Raw genomic sequence first — 20,257 nt, forward strand, 5'->3', positions numbered from 1 at the left:
GCCCTGGTGATTTCACTGTAAAGCCCAAAGGTGGTCCTGCTGTAGATGTGGGAGGGGTCTACTTTTAATGGTTGAGCCCAGGCCTTATAATCTTTGCTTTCCTCTGCACTGTAAGTGTTCCTTTTGCTCATTCCAGGACTACATGGGAGCTGATCTGTCTTGGGCTGATCGTTTGAGAACTCTTCCTTGTCACAGGCCATCAGCTGTGTCTGTCTCTTGCCCTCGGTTGGGGCCCAGTCCTACCCCGTGTGTCAGAGATCTTTGCTCACCTGGAGAAGCTGCTGGTTCAGCCCAACTTTATCTAAGGCCAAAGCCTCGTTTAAGGCGCTCAGTTTGACAGCTGCAGCCCGAAGATCAGCGACCTCAGCCTTCAAGCTGTTCTCAGAACTCGACAGTTCCACGATTGACTGTTCTGCCTAAAAACAGACCATTAAAGAGTTTCTTTTCCCAGTTTTCCTGCAGCAGTGAACAGCTCACATCCCCAGCACCTGCTGCTTCCTGTGTACAGACAGGAGTTAACACTTCATCCCCTCCCTCACATTCTAAATTTTCCCCTTCATTCATCCATTCACTCTCCCATGCATTCATTGAAGAGTGAAAGAGGAACTCACACGACAGAGGCACAGACATCAGGATATATAAACAACCACAAGTGTGATGACACCGCAGACAATGGAAACGCAAAGTGCTCTGGGACCTCAAAGGAAGCATTAGTTCAATTTCAAAGAGTCAAAAAATGCTTGGTTGAAGAGTTCACAGTGAAGCTGGACATTGAGAGATGAGGAATGGTTTGCAGTTAAAGGGGAAGGAAAGAAGCAGTTCAGGCAAAGGGAAGAGTTCATAAAGAGTGTTAGGGCACAAGGGAACGGGTACCATGGAGAACACACTTAGTAAAGGCATGGGAGAAGTGAGGACAGGGATCTCGGAGGAAAAGGAGGCTAGAAAAGGTGGCAGGGGGCAGAGGGCTGTGAGCGTGACACCAAGGAGCTGGGGAGCCACTGAATGGTTTTAGGAAACAGACTGCCACGACCAGATTTATACTTTAGAAAACCATTCTAATTCCAAGTCTGTTGGGAGGGACAGAAACTAGAATTGAGGCACAAAATAGGAAGGGCCATGGCTTATAAAGTGAAGAATGACGCAGGTTGCATACCCTTTTCCTAGAGACAATCAACTTTCCAAGCCGCCCGCCCCACCCTGCCAATGAGGGGGAGGCCCACGCACTCTGGCCAGCGCGGCGGTCACTTCTGTTTGCTCCTGCCTCAGCAGCTCCCCTTCCAGGCGACTGGACTCCAGGGCTTCCCGAAGGAAGATCAGTTCACTGAGGGACTCGGACTGTTTGGCTTCCAGGACCGCCAGTGTCTCCTGACTAAGATGAAAAAGAGAAGAGGGCTAGAGGAAATCTTAGGGAGTGGTCGTATCCTGAAAGATGTTGAAGCTGAAACTCCAATACTTTGGCCACCTGATGCGAAGAACTGACTCATTTGAAAAGACACTGATGCTGGGAAAGATTGAAGGCGAGAGGAGAAGGGTTGACAGAGGATGAGATGGTTGGATGGCATCACCGACTCAACAGACATGAGTTTGAGTAAACTCCAGGAGTTGGCGATAGAGAGGGAGGCCTGGCGTGCTGCAGTGCATGGGGTGGCAAAGAGTTGGACATGACTGAGGGACTGAACTGAACTGATTTGCCTTTGTGATACAAAAGAATGAAGGTGGTCTCTAAAAACTGATAAGGAGAGATCTCCAAGACATAATGTGAAAAAAAGCAAGGTGCAGAACAGTATATGTGGCGTGCTCTCTTTTATGCAAGAAACTGGGGGAAATACGAATATACGCACACATTTGCATAAGGCACCACTAGAAATATGAATAAGAAATTAATTTAAGTGATTACACACAAAAGGAAGGGATACGGGATGGATGAAGTAGAAAGGACAAATACTCTCTCTGTGCATATCTTTTTAAAATAGTTTTGACTTTTGAATTATACAAAATTTTCTTTTTAGCCACACTATGTGGCATACATGGTCGTAACCCCCCCAATCAGAGATAGAAGCTGTGCCCCTTGCAGTACAACTCTGGACTCTTAACCACTGGACCCACAGGGAAGCCCATTGAATCATAGAGATATTAATAAACATATTATAGAGTCAAACAATTTAAATTTAAAAACATAAAACTATCTTTGTGGATTGTTGGTTCTTTGCCTTGGTATGGGGAGACCCTTCCTTGCACCATCATGATCCTTAGAGTAGTCCTTCAGGATTCCATCGTTTATGACCATTAGGTGCAAGGAGCTGGGGAACAGGAAAGGAGAGGAGCTACCAAAGATGAAGAAGATCCAACCCGTTACCAGGTACTGAAGACCTACCACAGGCCACGCTCTGTGCTGGCATTTTGTAAAACACAGTGTTAATCCTCCCAATGACGCTTCAAGGGAACTATCACCACTCCTATTTTACAAATAAATTAATCCATCCAAGTGGCCAGAGCAATTATTTAAACCAAGCTTCTGCCCAGCTCTAAAGTCCTTGCTTTTTCTATGGTATAATATTGGGGAATTTACAGATAAGCTGGGTCCCTTTACTCTGGAATGTCCTTTTTTAAAAAAAATATTTATTTATTTGGGTGTACCAGGTCTTAGTTGCAGCATGCTGGATCTTTAGTTGCAGGCTGAGGGATCTAGTTCTCTGACCAGGGATCAAACGCGGCTCTCCTGCATTGGGAGCTTGGAGTCTTAGCCACTGGATCACCAGGAATGTCCTTGGAATCCCCTTTCTTGACCAGCTCATTTCCCATTACTTTCCAGCATCAGTTCTACTCTTTGGCCAGCCCAGCCTCCTCTAAACATTCATTGCACCTTCCCACCTCCTTTTCTTTGCTAATCTATTCCTTTAGGCCTTGTCCTGCTGTCTGCCAATCAAAATACATTAAGGCCCAGCTCAGCAGCGACCTACTTCTCTGAGCAGCTTTCAGTAACAAACTGTTACCCCTATTCTCCCAGAGGATATAGCTTGAAGCTCTTTTTAGCTCAAGCTTCACCTGGCCATGGTTTACTTGTCTGACTTCCCCATTATACTGCAAACTGCTGGAGGTCAGTGTCTTATTTATTTGTTTTCCCCCATGGGGCCTCAGCTCCTCTAGGTGCTCAGCAAAGCCTGGATGAAATCTGTGCATTCATCCTTCTGCCAAGGGTGGAGCGGTAAGCTAAACTGAACCCACCGCACACCAGGCTTCTATTAACTCTGCTTTCTCAGGGTGGGGAGGGACGGGGCCAGGGAGGGAGGGGACTGTCACACGCACAGACGCTCCCTCTCTCGGACAGCCAGGTGCAGCTCCTCCTGCTGTTCCTCCTTTTCGCCCTGAGCAGAGTCACCCTGCAGCTGGAGCTCCATGTTGGTCCTCCGCAGTCGCCACGCCTCCTGCTCCAGCACCTCCAGCTGCTGCTGCAGCTCCTCCCTGGTCTTCTGCAGGAGCTCTCGCTCCCTGGAAGGAGGCCAGACGTGAGCATAAACCCTGGAACCTAAAAACCCTCCTGGAAGCAGACAGCAGAGGGTCAAAGGAGAGGGGTATCTGCTTCCTTTAAATATCTCATCTTCCCTTTAGAGAAGGAAACTGGTTTATTTGTTTTAATATCTATTTATTTGGCTCCTACAGGTCTTAGTTGTGGCACACGGGATCTCTTTAGTGTCATGTGGATCTTTCGTTGCGGCACACGGACTCTCTGGTTGCCGCATGTGGGATGTCTAGTTTCGGCGCTTGGGCTTAGTTGCTCTGCGACATATGGGATATTAGTTCCCCAACCAGGGATCAAACTCTGGTCCCTTACACTGCAAGGTGGATTCTTAACCACTGGACCACCAGGGAGGTCTTGAAACTGTTTTTTTTTTTTCCCCTAAATCATCACAAAGACCCAAAACTGAGTGAGCAGGAGCCAGAAGAATGCAAGGCCAGGCGGTCCTGAATAGCCCTGGGTCTGCCAACCACACGATGGGAGTGGGAAAAGGCCAGGTGAGGATTGAGCCCGGGAGGAAGTAGGGGGACAAACAGCCCCCACTCACCTGCTGAGAGAGTCCACCTCTCCCTGCAGGTCCGCCGTCTGCCCCGCCAGGGTGTCCCGCTCCCCTGTGAGCTGCTGCAGCCGCTGTCTCAGGGCTTCACCCTCTTCCTCCCACTGGTGATGCTGCTGTTGCCAGGAGCTCACAGCTTCCTGGCAGCCTGACAGCTGCTGCCTTAGGTCCTGCGGAAGGAGAGGGACAGAAAGGAGGTGGTGAGCAAGAGGGCAGGGCAGAGAGGGATGTCAGCAGCCTGGAAGCAGGGCTGGGCAAGGGGCGGGGGGACTGGTGCGACGAAGGTAATTTGTGAATAAAGATGAGACCAGTCAAGGAGACAGAGCATCAGAGGTGACCGGGTTCTGTGGGTCTCAGCATCTCAGAGTTCATCATTTTCAAATGTATCATGTGGAAGGTGGGGTTAGTAGTGAGTAGGGCTGGGACCCCTAGAACTGGAGAACACTTACCCACACTCCCCAGGGCTCCACTTTGCAGGGTGCAGTGAAAAGTGCATCAAAGCAGAGCGCGCCAGTGGCGTGGGGAGCGTGCTGGCTCCCCATCAGCACAGCTGGGGAGACCCAGAGATTCCAAAGGGCACTTCGGGGTGTTGACAAAACTCCTCATGTCAGGTCAATGTAGAGAAAGGGACAGTCTGGGCTAGGAGGGTACCCAGGGCCCAGATCAGTTTAGATACCGGTCCCCACGGCTGAGGAAGAGTGTGGGGTTCTTACCTGCACAGCCTGGCGTCTCTGAGTCAGTACCGAACGCACCAGAGAGACAGCCTTGTCTGGCTGCTGGGAATCAAACTGGGAAGAGAAGCCACCAGGGTCCAACTGCAAGGAGCTCTCGTGACTAGAACCTTGGGCCATACTGTCCTCTTCTTCTACCATGGCCTGAAACCCAACACGGCAGCGTCACCATCCCACTGACCAAGGCCTCGAGTCCATGCAGAGGAGTCACACTCCAGCCTGGACAAACCTGATGTTTTCTCTCTCCCAGGTCCTCTCCCTGGAGGGTGGGAGGAGGGCATCTAAGAGCAAAAAAGGGTGGGTTCCTTCAATTCTTCAAATCAACTGTTTACCACTGGTCACCCAAACCCAGGATGAGCATCAGGGCTGGAGCACCCCTTGAACACTCCATGAATAAATGAAAGAAGAGGTTATTGAATCCCGCCACTGTCTGAGAACTGCAGCCGGCAGTAAGAACGAGGGCCTGTTTCAGCAGGCAGGGCCGGCCCACAGAAGCTTAGCTTAGGGTTCCAGTTTTCAAACATACCCAGAGAGCTCATCCGCACAAGACCCTCAGTCCAAACTCCCCTAGGCACACCTCAGAGGACAGGGAGGCCTGGGTAAGGGCAGGCTGGACATGTCACCATGATGGGAGGCTGACTGGTACCTGGGTTATATCCTGGATCACTTGCTGTAAAGACAACTTCTCCTCTTGGGCGTTCCTACTAAGAGATGCCTCGTGTTCCATTAATTCTGCATGATTTGCCTCCTGAACAAGGAACAAAATGGAGCCTCTGAGCCAAACTTTCAGAGGAGGATTTATCATGTCAGGCCCCCAAATCAACCAGGCTCCTTCTGTCTCTTGTCATCCACACTTTTCCCCTGACCATACTGGAATGCTAACGCTGTCCTAGGACTCTGCGGACAATGTGATGGGGTGATTAAGAGTTCAGATTAAGGGATTAAGGGCTCCGAAGTAGGCTGTCCAGATTAGCATTCTTTCTCTGTCACTTTCTAGCTTGGTAACCTTAGGCAACTCCTTCTTTGAGCTTCCTTCTCTTTAAAATGGGAATAATTAACAGCAACTGCTTCATAGATTTGTTCCCAGACTTGAATGAAAAAACTGCATATAAGTTACTCAACACAGCGCCTGTCACAAAACAAATGTTCATTAAATGTGAGCCATCATTGGATGAAGGATGGCTCCTGTCTCTGGACAGCAAATGGACGTGTGAGACCTAAGGCCAGAGGAATCTCTGGCCCCAAGGAAGGCCAGTAGTAAATCTGAACTCTCAAAATTTCGCTCCTTCTTCCTACTGTACTGTGCTAGTGAAGACCTAAAGACAAAGATTTGCAGCTATGGGCTTTTTTGAGTTTTTTTTTGGCCTATGCAAAATCTGAACCAACATTTGTAAATTGAGAGATTTTTATAAGCTGAGAAATTCATAAAAATCTACATTTCTGGTATCTCTCAAAAAGTTAACAAATGGGCCACACCAGCCCCACAGGCAGACGCTTTAACCTCTGAGCCACCAGGGAAGCCCATCACTGTTGTTATTATTGTTCAGTTGCTCAGTCGTGTCCAACTCTGTGACCCCATGGAGTGCAGCAGGCCAGCCTTCCCTGTCCTTCACTATCTCCTGGAGTTTGCTCAAACTCATGTCTATCGAGTCACTGATGACATCCAACCATCTCATCCTCTGTCGCTCTCTTCTCCTCCTGCCTTCAGTATTTCCCAGCATCAGGGTCTTTTCCAATGAGTTGGCTCTTCACATCAGGTGGCCAAAGTATTGGAGATTCAGCTTCAGCATCAATCCTTCCAATAAATATTCAGGACTGATTTCCTTTAGGATGGACTGGTTTGATCTCTTTGCAGTTCAAGGGACTCTCGGGAGTCTTCTCCAACATCACAGTTCAAAAGCATCAATTTTTCAGTGCTCAGCCTTCTTCATGGTCCAACTCTCACATCCATACATTGGAAAGACCATAGCTTTGACTAGACGGACCTAAGGCCTCATTCCTACATGGCAAGTATTTCTTAAAGTTGAACAGGGGATGCCTCCTCCAGACAGGACAAATGTGTCTCAGGGTCCTGCAGTCCCCACTTCTCCTCTTTTTTTCCCTGTGTACTGAGATCAAGTGTTCCCTGCTGTACTAAATATGACAATATCGGAAAAATCAGAAATCTTACAGCTGAACCGGCTTGACTCATTTATAGTATTTGGGCCACGAGGACATCTGAATTTGCAAATTCCTGAACACAATGGAAGCAAAAAGGCATAAGCAAGTTTGCTTCCCAGCTGATCTCAGTTTGGATGAGAAGACTAGGGATATGCATAGCGATGGGGGTTCAGAATTTGCCTAGAGTCAGAGATACAAAAACTAGAGATGGAAGAAAACATGGAACCAAGCCAGAGGTTCTGATGTCCAACCTAAGAGAATCCCTTTGATAACATCCTTGGCAGATGTTATCATGGACTTCACTCCTTCCCAAAGAGGACTGTTAAAGTATCGAGCAGCTCTAGCTGCAGCTGAGGTCTACCTCCTGGTAACTCCTAGTCACTGGCAGGGCTTGTGGCCCCCTGGCATACATTAAAACAAACCAACTCTCTTCCCTGGTATTAGTCCTTCAGTTACATGAAGGCAGTCATCATGTCTTCCTCAAGCCCTTCTCCGCCAGGCTACCCACTGCCATGCTCCTCAAGTGTTTCTTGTATGAGTAGGTTTTGAATCTCTCTACACATTTCCCTCCACCCTCTCCTACTTGGCCACTGTGCCTCTTCACGTGTGTCCCACTCTTTCAGAAGAGGACACACTGCAAAGCTCCCCTAAGAAAGTAAGAGGGATGATGCTGTTGCTGTTAAGTTCCTAGGTCGTGTCTGACTCTTTGTGACTTCATGGACAGTAGCCACCAGTCTCCTCTGTCCATGGAATTTTCCAAGCAAGGATATTGGAGTGGGTTGCCATTTTCTTCTCCAGGGGGCTCTTCCTGACCCAGGGATCAAACCCACATCTCCTGCTTGCATTGCCAGGAAGATTCTTTACCACTGAGCCACTTGGGAAGCCCATAGTAGAAAGAGTAGACAGCTAATGTTTATTAATAGGTAAATGAATGAGTTAATTAATTAATTTTCAGATGGAACCAAAATTAATTTTGTAGCTTCAGGGGATTTCATCAAGGAACATTTAACTGGTATCCTGCACTCTTCGTCCATAAAGGACAGGAACCCACAGGCCCACTCCCAACTCCTTCGCAGAACAAAGGATCACATACCAGGATCTCCATCGTCGCTCTCAGAGCCTTCACCATCTTTTCATAATCTTCATTTTGCTTCTGAGACTGGGTCAGCAGAGCAGAGAGCTCGGTCACCCTGATGAGAAGAGCACAGCACTGTCACCTGGGCACCCATGGATGTGGACAGAGCTATGCAGCACACCCTCAACCCAACACAGATGCCCCGCCTACAGGCTCCCCAGAGTCCCTTGGGTGCCCCCAGCCCCTGTACTCCCTGAACACATGATGCTATAGCCTTGAACTCAGCAGGGGAAGCCAAATGCCACTCAGACACATGCAGGGATTTACCACATCTCAAGGCTGGAACACGTGTTTGGGGGCCTGAGAGCTGAAGGAAAGCCCTGGCACAGGCCCCTCCAGGCCCCATTTGATCTTGAAGTCAAGCACCCTGAAGCCAATGAGAACATCAGAATTGCCATATGGGATAGTTCCAAGGTCCCTCCAGCCCAAGGTTCTAACTCTGATAGAGAAAAAGGAGGGGCAATTTGGGAGAGATTACAGTCAACCTCCCTGATCTTAACCTCAAAGTTCAGGGAAATCACCAGGCCTCTATCACCTTTATCCTGGAGTGCACAGTGCTTGGTATTATATGGGTAGCTTAACAAATATTTCTTGAATGAACTCATCCAGGAGTTTAATTTTTGTTTCAAAGTCTTCATAATTTGATTCTGCATCATCTTTAAGAGCCTGAACTCACTGTACAGTCACTCATTTAGTTATTGTATCACTAAATAAGCATTTACCAAGTCTCTACTATATGGCAGGTGAAGTGCAAAGCACTCGGTCACACAACTTGACTAAGACATTCTCTGTGCTTCCCAGTGCCTTCACAACCCAACAAAACAAACTGCAATTTACATACGCCACCGATAGGTGGCGACACTACCCTAGCCATGGGGTGTAAAGGGACCTCTGTCCTGAGATGACTCAAATAGAGCTCTTTGCTTGTCCCTGCTCTTCTCATTTTTTTTTTATATTTATTTTATTACAATCCAAAAAATAAAAGAGCCTAGCCAAAAAGAGAAAAGAAAAAACTAAATAATCAATGAAATTAAAAAACTATTAATAATAAATAATCAATGTTGTAACAAGCAGTTCTAAAGACCATGGTGGGGTACAGTAATGTAACAGGCTATTGAGGTCATCGAAGAGGTGACATTTGAACTATGCCTTAAAGGATAAGGCAGAGAGAGGAGGGAGGGAAGCATTCCAGGCCAAGGTCAGCATCTACAAAGGCAGGGAATGTGGAGGGACTTGGCTGTTCTGGGAATGGCAAGTAGTTTGGTATAGAGTCACTGCCAGTTCTGTGAGTCAACAGGAGGGAAACTGAGCTGTGAGATAGTCTGAGGGCAGAGGGTAGCGACATGGCCCCAGCTGTGGCCCTGGGTTTCACACTAGACCCTCCTCTGGCACATCTCCTTCCCCTCTTGTGGGAAGAGGGCTCTTCAGGTCTTCCCCACCTGCTTGACTCCCCAAAGGAGTCGACTTTCCCCAGGCGATCCCCTCCTAGGACCCAGCCCATCTCACCGATCCTGAAGCTCTGCCTTCTCCAGACCCCCTTGACTCTTCAGCTGTATTAACTCCTGGCTCCTTTCATGGGCTTCCCTCTCCAGTTCCTGGGTCTTGGCTAGTAGCAGCATCAACTGGGATGGCTCATTTCCATTCAGTCTCCCAGATCCATCAGACTCCCGAGACGGTGGTACTCCCACAGTCAGGCGCAGGCAAGAGGTCAACAGGGACCCCGAAAGCCTCGCGTGCTCAGCCTTGAGCTCCGTCAGGTCTCTGAGTCCAAGGAAGGAAAGAGCAGACTCCGGTAGGGACCAGGGATAGGAACGGGCATGTAGAGGTCAGGCCCCAGGAAGAGCGGGTCTGGGAAAAACCATCTGAATCCAACAATTCCATCCCTCCCCACCAACTCTCCACCCCTGCCCTCCCCCCACAACCTGACCCCTCCCTTCTAAAGCAGCCCACTGTCACAAATCTGGAGTCAGCAGGGGCAAACCTTCTCCCCTCTTATCCCCACACTGACCTGTCAGTGGCTGACTTCATTTCCAGGAAGTGGCGTCGGAAAGTCACCACCTCCCGCCATAGACCCAGAAGGCGACCGTGCTCCCCTTTCAGGTAGCCCTTGAAGAACTGTGTGTTCAGAAACCCAGGTCATATCAAAGGGAAGAGGACATCATTTGTCAACACAGGAGTCCTGGATCCCTCCCAACTATTGCAGGGAAGGGAAGGAGGGACTTACAGGAGACAGCTTACGAATGGGTGTCTATGTTCAGGTGATGCTGAAGTGTTTAATAAAATTAGCAGAGGGACTCAAGAGGTCAGAGGGTCTGGGATGCTATAAGGTCTTCCCTGAGCTAGATTAGAAGAGGATAAACAGTAGCTGCTCAACCAATGAGCTATTACCATCATCAGCACAGACTTACAATGAGGATTAAATGATACAACATATATAAATCACCCAATACAAAGCCTGGCACAGAGCAATGGCTCAAGCAACATTAGTTTCCTTTAACTGGGATCTGAAAATATCTTCCCATTCAATTTCAGTGGCTACCTCCTAGGCATCTAGCTTGCAGACTTCCAGACGAGGGGAGTCTAAACTTTGAGATCCATTTAAAATCTGAGCAAGTCACTAATGCAGGAACGGAGCTGCTCTGAGCATCATGCTACCTGCCAGCAAAACCTCGACTGGGCAGGTAAGGACAGAATGAAGATGACAGCCCTTCATTCAGCCCCTCAGCCCTGACAGCTCAGGGCTGAGCTGCCAGCATGAGTGCTAAGGACGGCCAGAGACTTAAACTAGGCTCAGTTCCCATCCAGGTCCTGAAGGTAGCCCATTCCTTCTGGCACCGACCAGGCAGTGCCCAACCTGCACTCCTCGTGCTGTTCCCGCCCCGTTTCTCTTACCTCCTGCTCCATCTGCCACTGGCTCTCCTTCCTCATTAGCTCATCCCGGGCCCGGCTCCAGTCGACTGTCAATTTTTCCACATCTTCCCGAAGCGCTTTATTCACCACGTCAGCTTTTTCCATGTGCAGCCGAAGCTGGGTGTTCACCTCCGCTAGACTCTCACACCTGCACTGGGGAGGGGTAGGAGCAAGTACTAAACAAAGGTCTGAGCCAACCCCCTGGACTTCTTGGAGTAAGACAACAACCACTGGAACTTTCCACTGCCGGGAGCTGGAGGGCTAAGGCTGAAGTCCTTGGTTCTAAACCATGTCAGCCCTCCAGACAGAGGTTTTCCATCAGCCTGCTCCGCCCGTCGGCCAACCACCCAGGCCAGAAAGTTGGGGCCCATCACCTCTGTTGTTCCTCTTCCAATCGGATTAGCAGCTGTTCCAGGTTTGGCTCTTCCATGCTTTCCCACCTTTGAGGGATCGGTCCCTTAGCCAGATAAAAGCAAGCCTTATTCACCTCCAAAGAGAACATCCTGCAGACCAAGTCTCTGATGCCCCCTTCTACAGCAGCCCACTTTTCTAAATTCACACTTTTATTTTTACTTTTGGCTGCGCCATGCAGCTTGCAAGATCTTAGTTCCCAGATTAGGGATCGAATCTGGGCCCTTAGTAGTGAAAGTGCAGAACTCTAGCCCCTGGACTGCCAGGGAATCCCCCTGCTTGCTTTTTATTCTTTCTCCCCTTTGTTAGCGATATGTCTCTTTTCTCAATCACTGCATCCTGCAAGTAAATCCACTGTATATCTCTCTCCAAATGTGAACCAGTGACTTCTCATGAAAGACAGCATTTGGTAGTGAAAAGAACTTTTGAGTTAAGAAGCATAAGATACAGCTTCCAGGGATTTCCCTGGCAGTCCGGTGATTAAGATTTTGCCTTCCACTGCTGGGGCTGTGGGTTCGATCTCTGGCTGGGGAGTTAAGATCCCATATACTTCACAGCCAAAAAACTAAAAATGGAAGCAATATTGTAACAACATCAATAAAGATTAAAAAAAATTTTTTTAATCTTTAAAAAAAAATAAACAAAACACATCTTTCATTAATGGCCTTGGCTTCTATTACACTAATCTTCAGACTTTGGGAAGTTATAACTTCTCTGATCCACAAGGTTTTCAACTCCAAAGTGAAGGTGATATCATTCCCCTGAGAAAACTGCTTTGCAGGTCAAGTGACATAATTCTATGACAATGCCTAAGGGTGCCTACACAATGCCTACAGATCGGGACATACTAAGTCTCGGTCCTTTCCCTCCTCAGAGAGAACTCTTCTGAGGGTAACATTAAGATGGTGCTGAGGGGAGCTAGAACAAAGGCAGATGGGTTTTTGAAAGGCAATTCAATCCTGCCCACAGCACAAATAAAACCATCTGCCACAAACACATCTTTTTTTTCCCCCCCAAGTCTGTGAGGCACACATCTCTCCACAACGGATAAACACTGACACCTTCTGGAGGAAAAATGCATCACTTCTCTTGGATTCCACACTGCTTCCAATCTGGTTCAGATGGTAAAGAATCCGCCTGCAGTGCAGGAGACCTGGGTTCAATCCCTGGGTCAGGAAGATCCCCTGGGAATGGCTACCTGCCCCAATATTCTTACCTGGAGAATTCAAAGAACAGAGAAGCCTGGCGGGCTACAGTCCATGGGGTCACAAAGAGTCAGAGACGACTGAGTGACTTTCACTTTATTTCACTTCCAATCTGAAACCTTAAGTTTTTTAAAGCTGCGTTTTGCCCTTAGAGAGCCCTGGGCTGGAGTCTGTCGGGGCAGGAATAGCCAGGTCCCATGAAGGTATCCGATAAAGCTCTCAGGGGACTTCCCTGGCGGTCCAGTGGCTAAGCCTCCATGCTCCCAATGCAAGGCGGCCTGAGTTCGATCCCTGGTCAGAGATCTAGATCCCACATGCCTCAACTAACAGTTCGCACACCACAATCGAAAGATCCTGCATGCTGTAACTAAAGATTCCCCATGCTGCAACTAAAAAACAAAAAGAAAAGAAAAAGATCCTGTGTGCCACAACTAAAACCCAGTGCAGCCAAATAAATACTAAAAAATATTTTTATTATTAAAATATTAAATATTTTAAAATTTTCCAAATATTAAAAAAAAGGCAAAAAAAGCTCTCAGGAGCTGAAAGAGCCGCTTCTACGAAACACCGCCTTACCTCTCCCCAGCCTCCCTCAGTCAGCAAACAGGGCCTAACCATACTCCCTGAGGGCCCGTGAGGAGCACAGAACAGCCTCACTCACCCCAGTGGCTTCCAGCCGCTTCTCCAGCTCCTGGCACCAGCTCCGGTACTGTAACACCTGAGGCAAACGGAGCAGGACGGGGCAATGGGCCTGGCTGGTACCCATGGCCCAAAGCAGAGGTCCCCCCAGGGTCGTGGGCAAACCCCTCGGTGAATAAGGGGCTTGGTGACAGGAGTGAGGTAAGGCCGTAACGCCTTACAGCTTCCGTTTGGTCATTTAATAATACATTCTCTGCAGCTCTTGTTATTGGAGAAGCAACAAGTTCGTGGGCTCGGGAACTGGCAAACCTAAGGTCAGGTCCTATTCTAGGAGAGCAAAGCTACATGACTGATGGAAGCCCCATGAAGGGCGTCTTTGAAAGGACGCGGTCGGCAGCCTGTGGAGAAGTTGGGAGCATCACAGGAGAGCTGTTTAGGTGTTGCCACTGTGTGGCTCTGGGGTCCGGCCAACCTCTTCCATCTCAGCCCCCAGCCCCAGGGGTCCTCCTCTTGCCTTTCCTAAGAGAGTGGCCGCCTCACCTTGGCCTGCAGCTTCCTCACGAGAGCTGCTTGCCTCTGCTGGGCCTCCTGGGAGCTCTTCAGCTTCCTCCATGAGGCTGCCTGGTTCTCGGCCATCTGCTGCTGCAGTGCCAGCACTTGCTCTTCCAGCACCAGCTGCAGGGACCGGGGCTTCATATTGTTCAACCCAGGGCCCCCTGTCTCCATGGGGGCCCCGGACAGCAAGCCCACCGGCCCCTAAGTAGCCAGAGGCTGTTCACTCCCAGAGCAGTCTCTGAGCATCACTGGGTCACTTGGACCTCCTCTTGAGCTGGGGACCAAAGCACACACTGGAGTTGAGAGAACTGTCTAGATGACTCACATGTATTCAGCAAATACTCATTAACTCTGGCAGACTTGGATTGGACGAAGTAAATAGGTTCTTTTACTACAGGACTCCTCAGAGCTTTTAAAATACTAAGATGGACCTAATCACTACAGGGGGAGCCATGATGAGTGGCCAATCCCCAAAGTTATTGGACCATGACACAGGGACCCGTGTTTCCTGGCATGCCTTCCGAAACTCTGCACCCGACCAAGAGCTCCTAGTTTATCAGTGCATCCCTCGTGCCTGACACAGTGCCTAATAAACATTTGCTGAATGAATCACCAAAGGTGCTTTTAGGCTGGCTGGGGGATGGGTATAATTCAATACAGTGTGGTCTGTGCAGTAATAATAGATCACAGGATAGTATGGGAAGACAACAGATGGGCATGTGACCCAACCTGGGGGACTGTGAAGGTGTGAATATCATCATCATTGTTTTGTACCTGCTAAGTCGCTTCAATCATGTCTGACTCCTTGCGACCCCATGGACTGTAGCCCGCCAGGCTCCTCTATCCATGGGATTCTCTAGGCAAGAATACTGTAGTGGGTTGCCATGCCCTCCTGCAGGGGATCTTCCTGATCATTGTTAATACTTGTTAAGTGCTTCTATGGGTCAGTCACTTTGTTAAGTGCCTTACACACACTATGTCAATTTGGCATCACAAGAATCTCAAAGCATTCCTATGACAGTTAAACATCGGTACTACTTTAACTCTTCATGCGTGGATGAGGACACTGAGGCTTATGACAGTAAAGTCTTAGTTAAAGAAACTAGAAAGATTAAACAATTTGTCCTATTTCATACAGTTGATGTTTGGTTGACTAGGGATTTGAACAAGAATTTTCACTCTCTGACACAGAATAGCAGGCATTTTGGGCAGGGGATCCAAAATAGAGAGGGAAGAAGGAACCAGCCTCAGGAGGATGGAGGAGGAGCAAACTCACCTCACCCGCCAGGAGCTGGGCCAGAACCAGGCAATGGGGGCCAGCGGGGGAGGCCAGCCTAACCAGTGACTTCAGAGAGAGCCAGGAGAGGGGAAGGCAAGATGGTCAAGAAGAGTTCGGGGTGCTCATCCAAGTTCTGTCTCTAAAGAGCTCTGTGACCTGGAGCAGGCCAGTGCCCTTTAAGGTTCCTCATCAAAAAAATGAGGGCAAAAAAAAATGAGGCACCCAGCTGCATGACCTCTGAGTTTCTTAGTCCTCTAAAACAGCTAGGGCTGGCGGGGAGGTTATAGAGTTCTCTCATTTTATCAGCCCTGAGATACCCATCAGCAGGGCTGAGGAATATCTGTATTTCTAACTACCTATCAAGAAAAAGGTCTACTAGAGCTGCCTTTTTGGCAGCATCAGTCTCCTAATCTGAAGAAAATGGCATATACAGCAAATGCAGATACAACATTTGCACATACAGTGGGAGTTTCAGGGCCCCAAGTCCCTTTAATGCACCAAACTGTTGATTTCCCACCAACGCTACCTTCTATTGGGTCCTTCCAGATTTATTCAGGAATAATTAATCACTTTTATATGTTTTTAAATTTATATTTAATACACAGAGAGAATGTCTATACCTTATTATCTGGCTATCTTTTCCACTAATTTGTGAGTTCCTGATAAGGCAAGAGCTGACTAATTCATTTTGGTCCTTAGCCACCAGGGCTTCCCAGGTGATGTTAGTGGTAAAAAACCTGCCTGCCAATGCAGGAGACAAAAGAGACGTGGGTTCAATCCCTGGGTCAAGGAAGATCCTTTGGAGGAGGGCATGGCAACCCAATCCAGTATTCTTGCCTGGAGAATCCCATGGACAGAGGAGCCTGGCGGGCTAGTCGACAGGGCCACACAGAGGCAGATACAACTGAAGTGACTTAGCACGAACATAGGTTGTCAACAATGCACAATGAAGAAATGCATGTGGGCCTCACTCCCGGCAGATCTAAACCCTTAGCTAGAGGTTACCAAGTGGACTGCTGGTCCTTTTCAATCACTGTGTGGCCTGTACAATGATTTTTAAGAATTCAAATTAGATGCCAACATTTACCCTTGGGAAAATACACACAAAAGTTCATATTTCTGGTTCCTTTGGAAAATCAGAGTATCCAGTGAACCCTGACTCTCATTCCTACAAGGCCACAACCAGCTGCAGTGAAACAGCATCTGTCCCCTTTTGAGAAGGCACACTCTTCAGTTCACCTCAGTCTTGGGCCCCTGCCTGGCTTTGCCTCCCTCTCATGTACTGATAGCAGATTTCAGTTGTCAGGTCATTCTACTTGTGCTATTGTTTTTCTTACAGCAGTGTTAGAGAGGAATACTCAGCTTCCTAATTTACATCACCTCCTGAGCAACTGCAGACAGCTGAGTTTATAGAGATTCTACTAGACAGCAAGGAAACAGCATAACGTAGGAAGAGCAGAGTGGTACCAATAACAGCTGAGGGGCACCAGCGCCCCAGGCTGCCTCTTCCTGGCTGACCAACTCGGTTGCTGTGCTGCGCTTAGTCTCTCAGTTGTGTCCAACTCTTAGCAACCCCCTGGACTGTAGCCTGCCAGGCTACATGGGGATTCTCCAGGCAAGAATACTGCAGTGGGTTGCCAAGCCCTCTTCCAGGGGATCCTCCCAACCCAGGGATTGAACCCAGGTCTCCTGCACTGCGGGCAGATTCTTTACTATCTGAGCCACCAGGGAAGCTGAGCCCTCCCTTTCTGCCCTTCCCTTCTGCCAACCCACCATAGCTGTGAAAATCTGACTCAACCTGTCTCTTCTGGTTGGAGGCATAAAGCTGCTGGGAAGAGCTCTTACTGCCAACATCACCAACAACAAGAGTAGCTCTCAGTTGCTTCAAGGGACCAGAAGAGCCTTTTCTCTCCTAACACTGTGGGGGCTGGGCCAGGCTTCTGCAGAGTCTCAGAGGCCCTCAAGACTCCCTTATCCTCCTCCTTTGAATCCTTTCCCTCAAAGCATTGGCTTTCCCTCATCCCTCAAAGCATAGGCTGATCCATACAAAATTGCCGATATTTGCCCTTTTTTAACCTATAAAAGGTAATTTCATGTAATTCAACCTAATAATATTATGTGTTGTATATATTTATAATCATATATTTATGTATATGCATGCATGCTAAGTCGCTTCAGTCATGTCCGACTCTGTGCGACCCTATGGACAGCAGCCCATCAGGCTCCTCTGTCCACGGGATTCTCTAGGCAAGAATACTGGACTGGGTTGCCATTTTATACAAGCCTAATCTATAAGCAGCCCTCCCACTGTTTCTGGAATTCTCCTATTAAATCTTCTTTTAGAATAAGGCTATTGTTAAAGTACATACACTATTTTAGAAAATGACAGTAACACTTCAATAAAGAAATGAAATTATATTAGAATTATATGATTATTTTACTTTAGCAGATAGTTTAAAAATTTACAGCTATTTAAAAATTTAGTCCCAACCTCTCCTTTTACAGATAAGGAAACTGAGGCTTATGGAGATGAAGTGATTTCATTTTGATCATACTTTATTTATATGCCCCAATTACCTCACAAAATGACTTGACATTGTAGCAAATATACCATACTCGTAACGTATAGACTCTGATGCTGGGAGGGATTGGGGGCAGGAGGAGAAGGGGACGACAGAGGATGAGATGGCTGGATGGCATCACTGACTCAATGGACTTGAGTCTGAGTGAACTCCGGGAGTTGGTGATGGACAGGGAGGCCTGGCATGCTGCGATTCATGGGATGGCGAAGAGTCGGACACGACTGAGCGACTGAACTGAACTGAACTGAACGTAAGATGTTACTAATAAAGGAAATTGGGTGCAAGGTATATAGGAACTTGCTGTACTATGCAATTTTTCTGTAAATCCAAAATTGTTTCCCCAAAATAAAGTTTATTTTAAAAATGATTTCAACAATTTTATGATTAACTCCACCACCACCAATTCCTCCCCCCCGCACCCCCCCCCACCCCACTAAAACAAGAGTAAAAAGATGGAGGCAACAGAGAAAAACTACATCAGGAATTTTTCTGAAGTTGAGATTTAGCTCGGAGCTTCCTCAAGACACAGTCCAGCACCTTTCATTAACACACTGTCAGATCAGCCAGTGAATAAGTAAACTAGCATAGCTCCAAAAGAAAGGTAGGTTTCAATGTCCCTCAGGAAAGGAAAAGGTCAGAAGTTGGCAACAGGGAACAGGCTGACTTGCATTCAATGAGACAATGGATGTTGGTGTGCTTTGTAAACCGTAAACCATTGGACAGATGTTATCATTTCTGCAGGTAAAGGAAAAAGATTCCCTTCTTTCATAAATTAAGTTATCCTATAAACACTCATGAATTCCAGCTTAGTATCAGATAACTGGCCACAGTGATACAGAAATAAATAAGGCTAACTTCCAACTTTTGCTAGGAACCAGACAGGGAAGGGCAGTGACCTCTGAACCTAGGCTGAAGAGTAACATAGGTTATATTTTGTCTTCTCTCATCTAGATTCTTTCAAAAAGTGATTTAAATAAACTTGAAATAGAAGCAATGCCACTTGAACTTGGAATACAGATGTAAATGTTAGGAGGACTAAGCTGAGGACGGGTATTATTAAACAGGATTTGTCACTTAGAGCAAAAAAAGTAAAAACACTCGAGGCATGGACATTTTATTTCCTGAGCAAAGAAACGATATATATTTGTCTGCACAGACAATTTGTTTCTTATCCCAGGAAAAAAAAAAAAAATTAGCATACAGCTCCTTATATAAATCGCATATGTAGGGGCTCTCTCTCTGTCCTCCTCCCACCTCTAAGGCTTTCCCTTTAGTCTCCTCTGCTGGTTCCTCCTCATCTCCCCACCATCTAAACGCTGGAGGCCACATGCCATATGGCATGGCCAAAAAAATAAAACAAAATAAATAAATAAATAAAAACTGAAATAGTGACTGATTAGGCCATTCAGAACCCTCCAGTGGCTAATCAAAGAGTAAAAACCACAATCACTATATTGGCTTACCCCGTCCTAAGTATTTGATCCCTGCCTCCAATTGTTTTAATTCCATTTCTTACTCCTCTCCCCTTTGCTCACATCCCTCCAGCCACACAGCCCTCCTTGATGTACCTGCTTGGAACACACCAGGCCACACACTCATCTAGGGCATCTTCTAGTTATTCTCATGATTGGCTCCCTTGCCACCTTCAGGTCTCTGTTCAAATGTCACCTTCCCAGTAAGGTATACCCTAGCCACCCAATATAAAATATCACCACTCCTACACACACACACAGGTATTTTTCTTTCTTTTTTTTAAATTGCCATACTATGTGCCATGTGGGAATCTCTTAGTACCCGGATCAGGTAAAGGAACCTGTGGCCCCTTCAGTGAAAACTTGGAGTCTTGAACACTGGACTATCAGGAAAGTCCCTGGTATTTTTCTACTTAGCTTACCATGCTTTACGTGTCCCTATCTGAGTATCATGTGTAATATAGCTAACACAATGCAAATTTCTCAAGAGCAAGAATATTATTTTATTGACTGCTATATTCTCAGCTCCTGGTATATAGCAGGTACTCTTGAGGCATTTGACCAAATAAATGAATACAGGAACTCTAGGCAACACGATTCATATCAAACGTCTTGCAAAATGCTGATAGCTCTATAACCTTCTAAAAGGAAAAAATGAACAACAAAAAAGAAAGAGATCATGTAGTCTGCATAGCACTTTACTCCCTCACAACAATTGTTTGCAATCTTCATAAAAAAAGAAACCCTTTGAGAAGAAATTAGTGCCTTCATTTTATGGACAAGAAAACTAGGCTCGAAACACAGAAGGAACATAACTGGTCAGCGGTAGAGGAGACACTGAACCCCAATCTGCTTCCAAGGGCTTCCCAGGTGGAGCAGTAAAGGATCCGCCTGCCAAGACAGGACACGGAAGAGACACAGGTTTGATCCCTGGGTCAGGAAGATCCCTTGGAGGAGGAAATGGCCACCCACTCCAGTATTCTTGCCTGGAGAATTCCATGGACAGAGGAGCCTGGCGGGCTATAGTACATGGGGTGGCAAGGAGTCAGACACAACTGAGCACGCACGCATGCAGGCAATCTGCTTCCACCTCTGTGCCCTTTCC

General features: G+C 47.4%; 1 protein-coding gene across 6 annotated transcripts in view; it reads right to left on the bottom strand.

Moving 5' to 3' along the window:
• CEP250 (centrosomal protein 250) overlaps positions 1-20,257 on the bottom strand; it is a 47,414-nt gene that overhangs the window by 25,907 nt on the left and 1,250 nt on the right. For 2 of the 6 annotated variants that reach the window (XM_006072430.4, XM_006072431.4), the window contains exons 2-14: positions 13,805-14,093; positions 13,287-13,343; positions 11,384-11,466; positions 10,992-11,157; positions 10,108-10,214; positions 9,606-9,860; positions 8,058-8,154; positions 5,451-5,552; positions 4,787-4,948; positions 4,065-4,243; positions 3,307-3,489; positions 1,225-1,369; positions 270-416 (exon numbers count right to left, since the gene is read on the bottom strand). In XM_006072430.4, coding sequence (XP_006072492.4) covers positions 270-416; positions 1,225-1,369; positions 3,307-3,489; positions 4,065-4,243; positions 4,787-4,948; positions 5,451-5,552; positions 8,058-8,154; positions 9,606-9,860; positions 10,108-10,214; positions 10,992-11,157; positions 11,384-11,466; positions 13,287-13,343; positions 13,805-13,990 — 1,869 coding nt within the window. In that variant the 5' untranslated portion in view covers positions 13,991-14,093. Of the gene's footprint in view, positions 1-269; positions 417-1,224; positions 1,370-3,306; positions 3,490-4,064; positions 4,244-4,786; positions 4,949-5,450; positions 5,553-8,057; positions 8,155-9,605; positions 9,861-10,107; positions 10,215-10,991; positions 11,163-11,383; positions 11,467-13,286; positions 13,344-13,804; positions 15,909-20,257 lie in introns of those variants that run through there. The other 4 variants (XM_025263579.3, XM_006072432.4, XM_044927706.2 and 1 more) reach the window with 4 other exon arrangements.

The sequence above is a fragment of the Bubalus bubalis genome, chromosome 14 (assembly GCF_019923935.1).
Source record: "Bubalus bubalis isolate 160015118507 breed Murrah chromosome 14, NDDB_SH_1, whole genome shotgun sequence".
Lineage (NCBI taxonomy): Eukaryota > Metazoa > Chordata > Mammalia > Artiodactyla > Bovidae > Bubalus > Bubalus bubalis.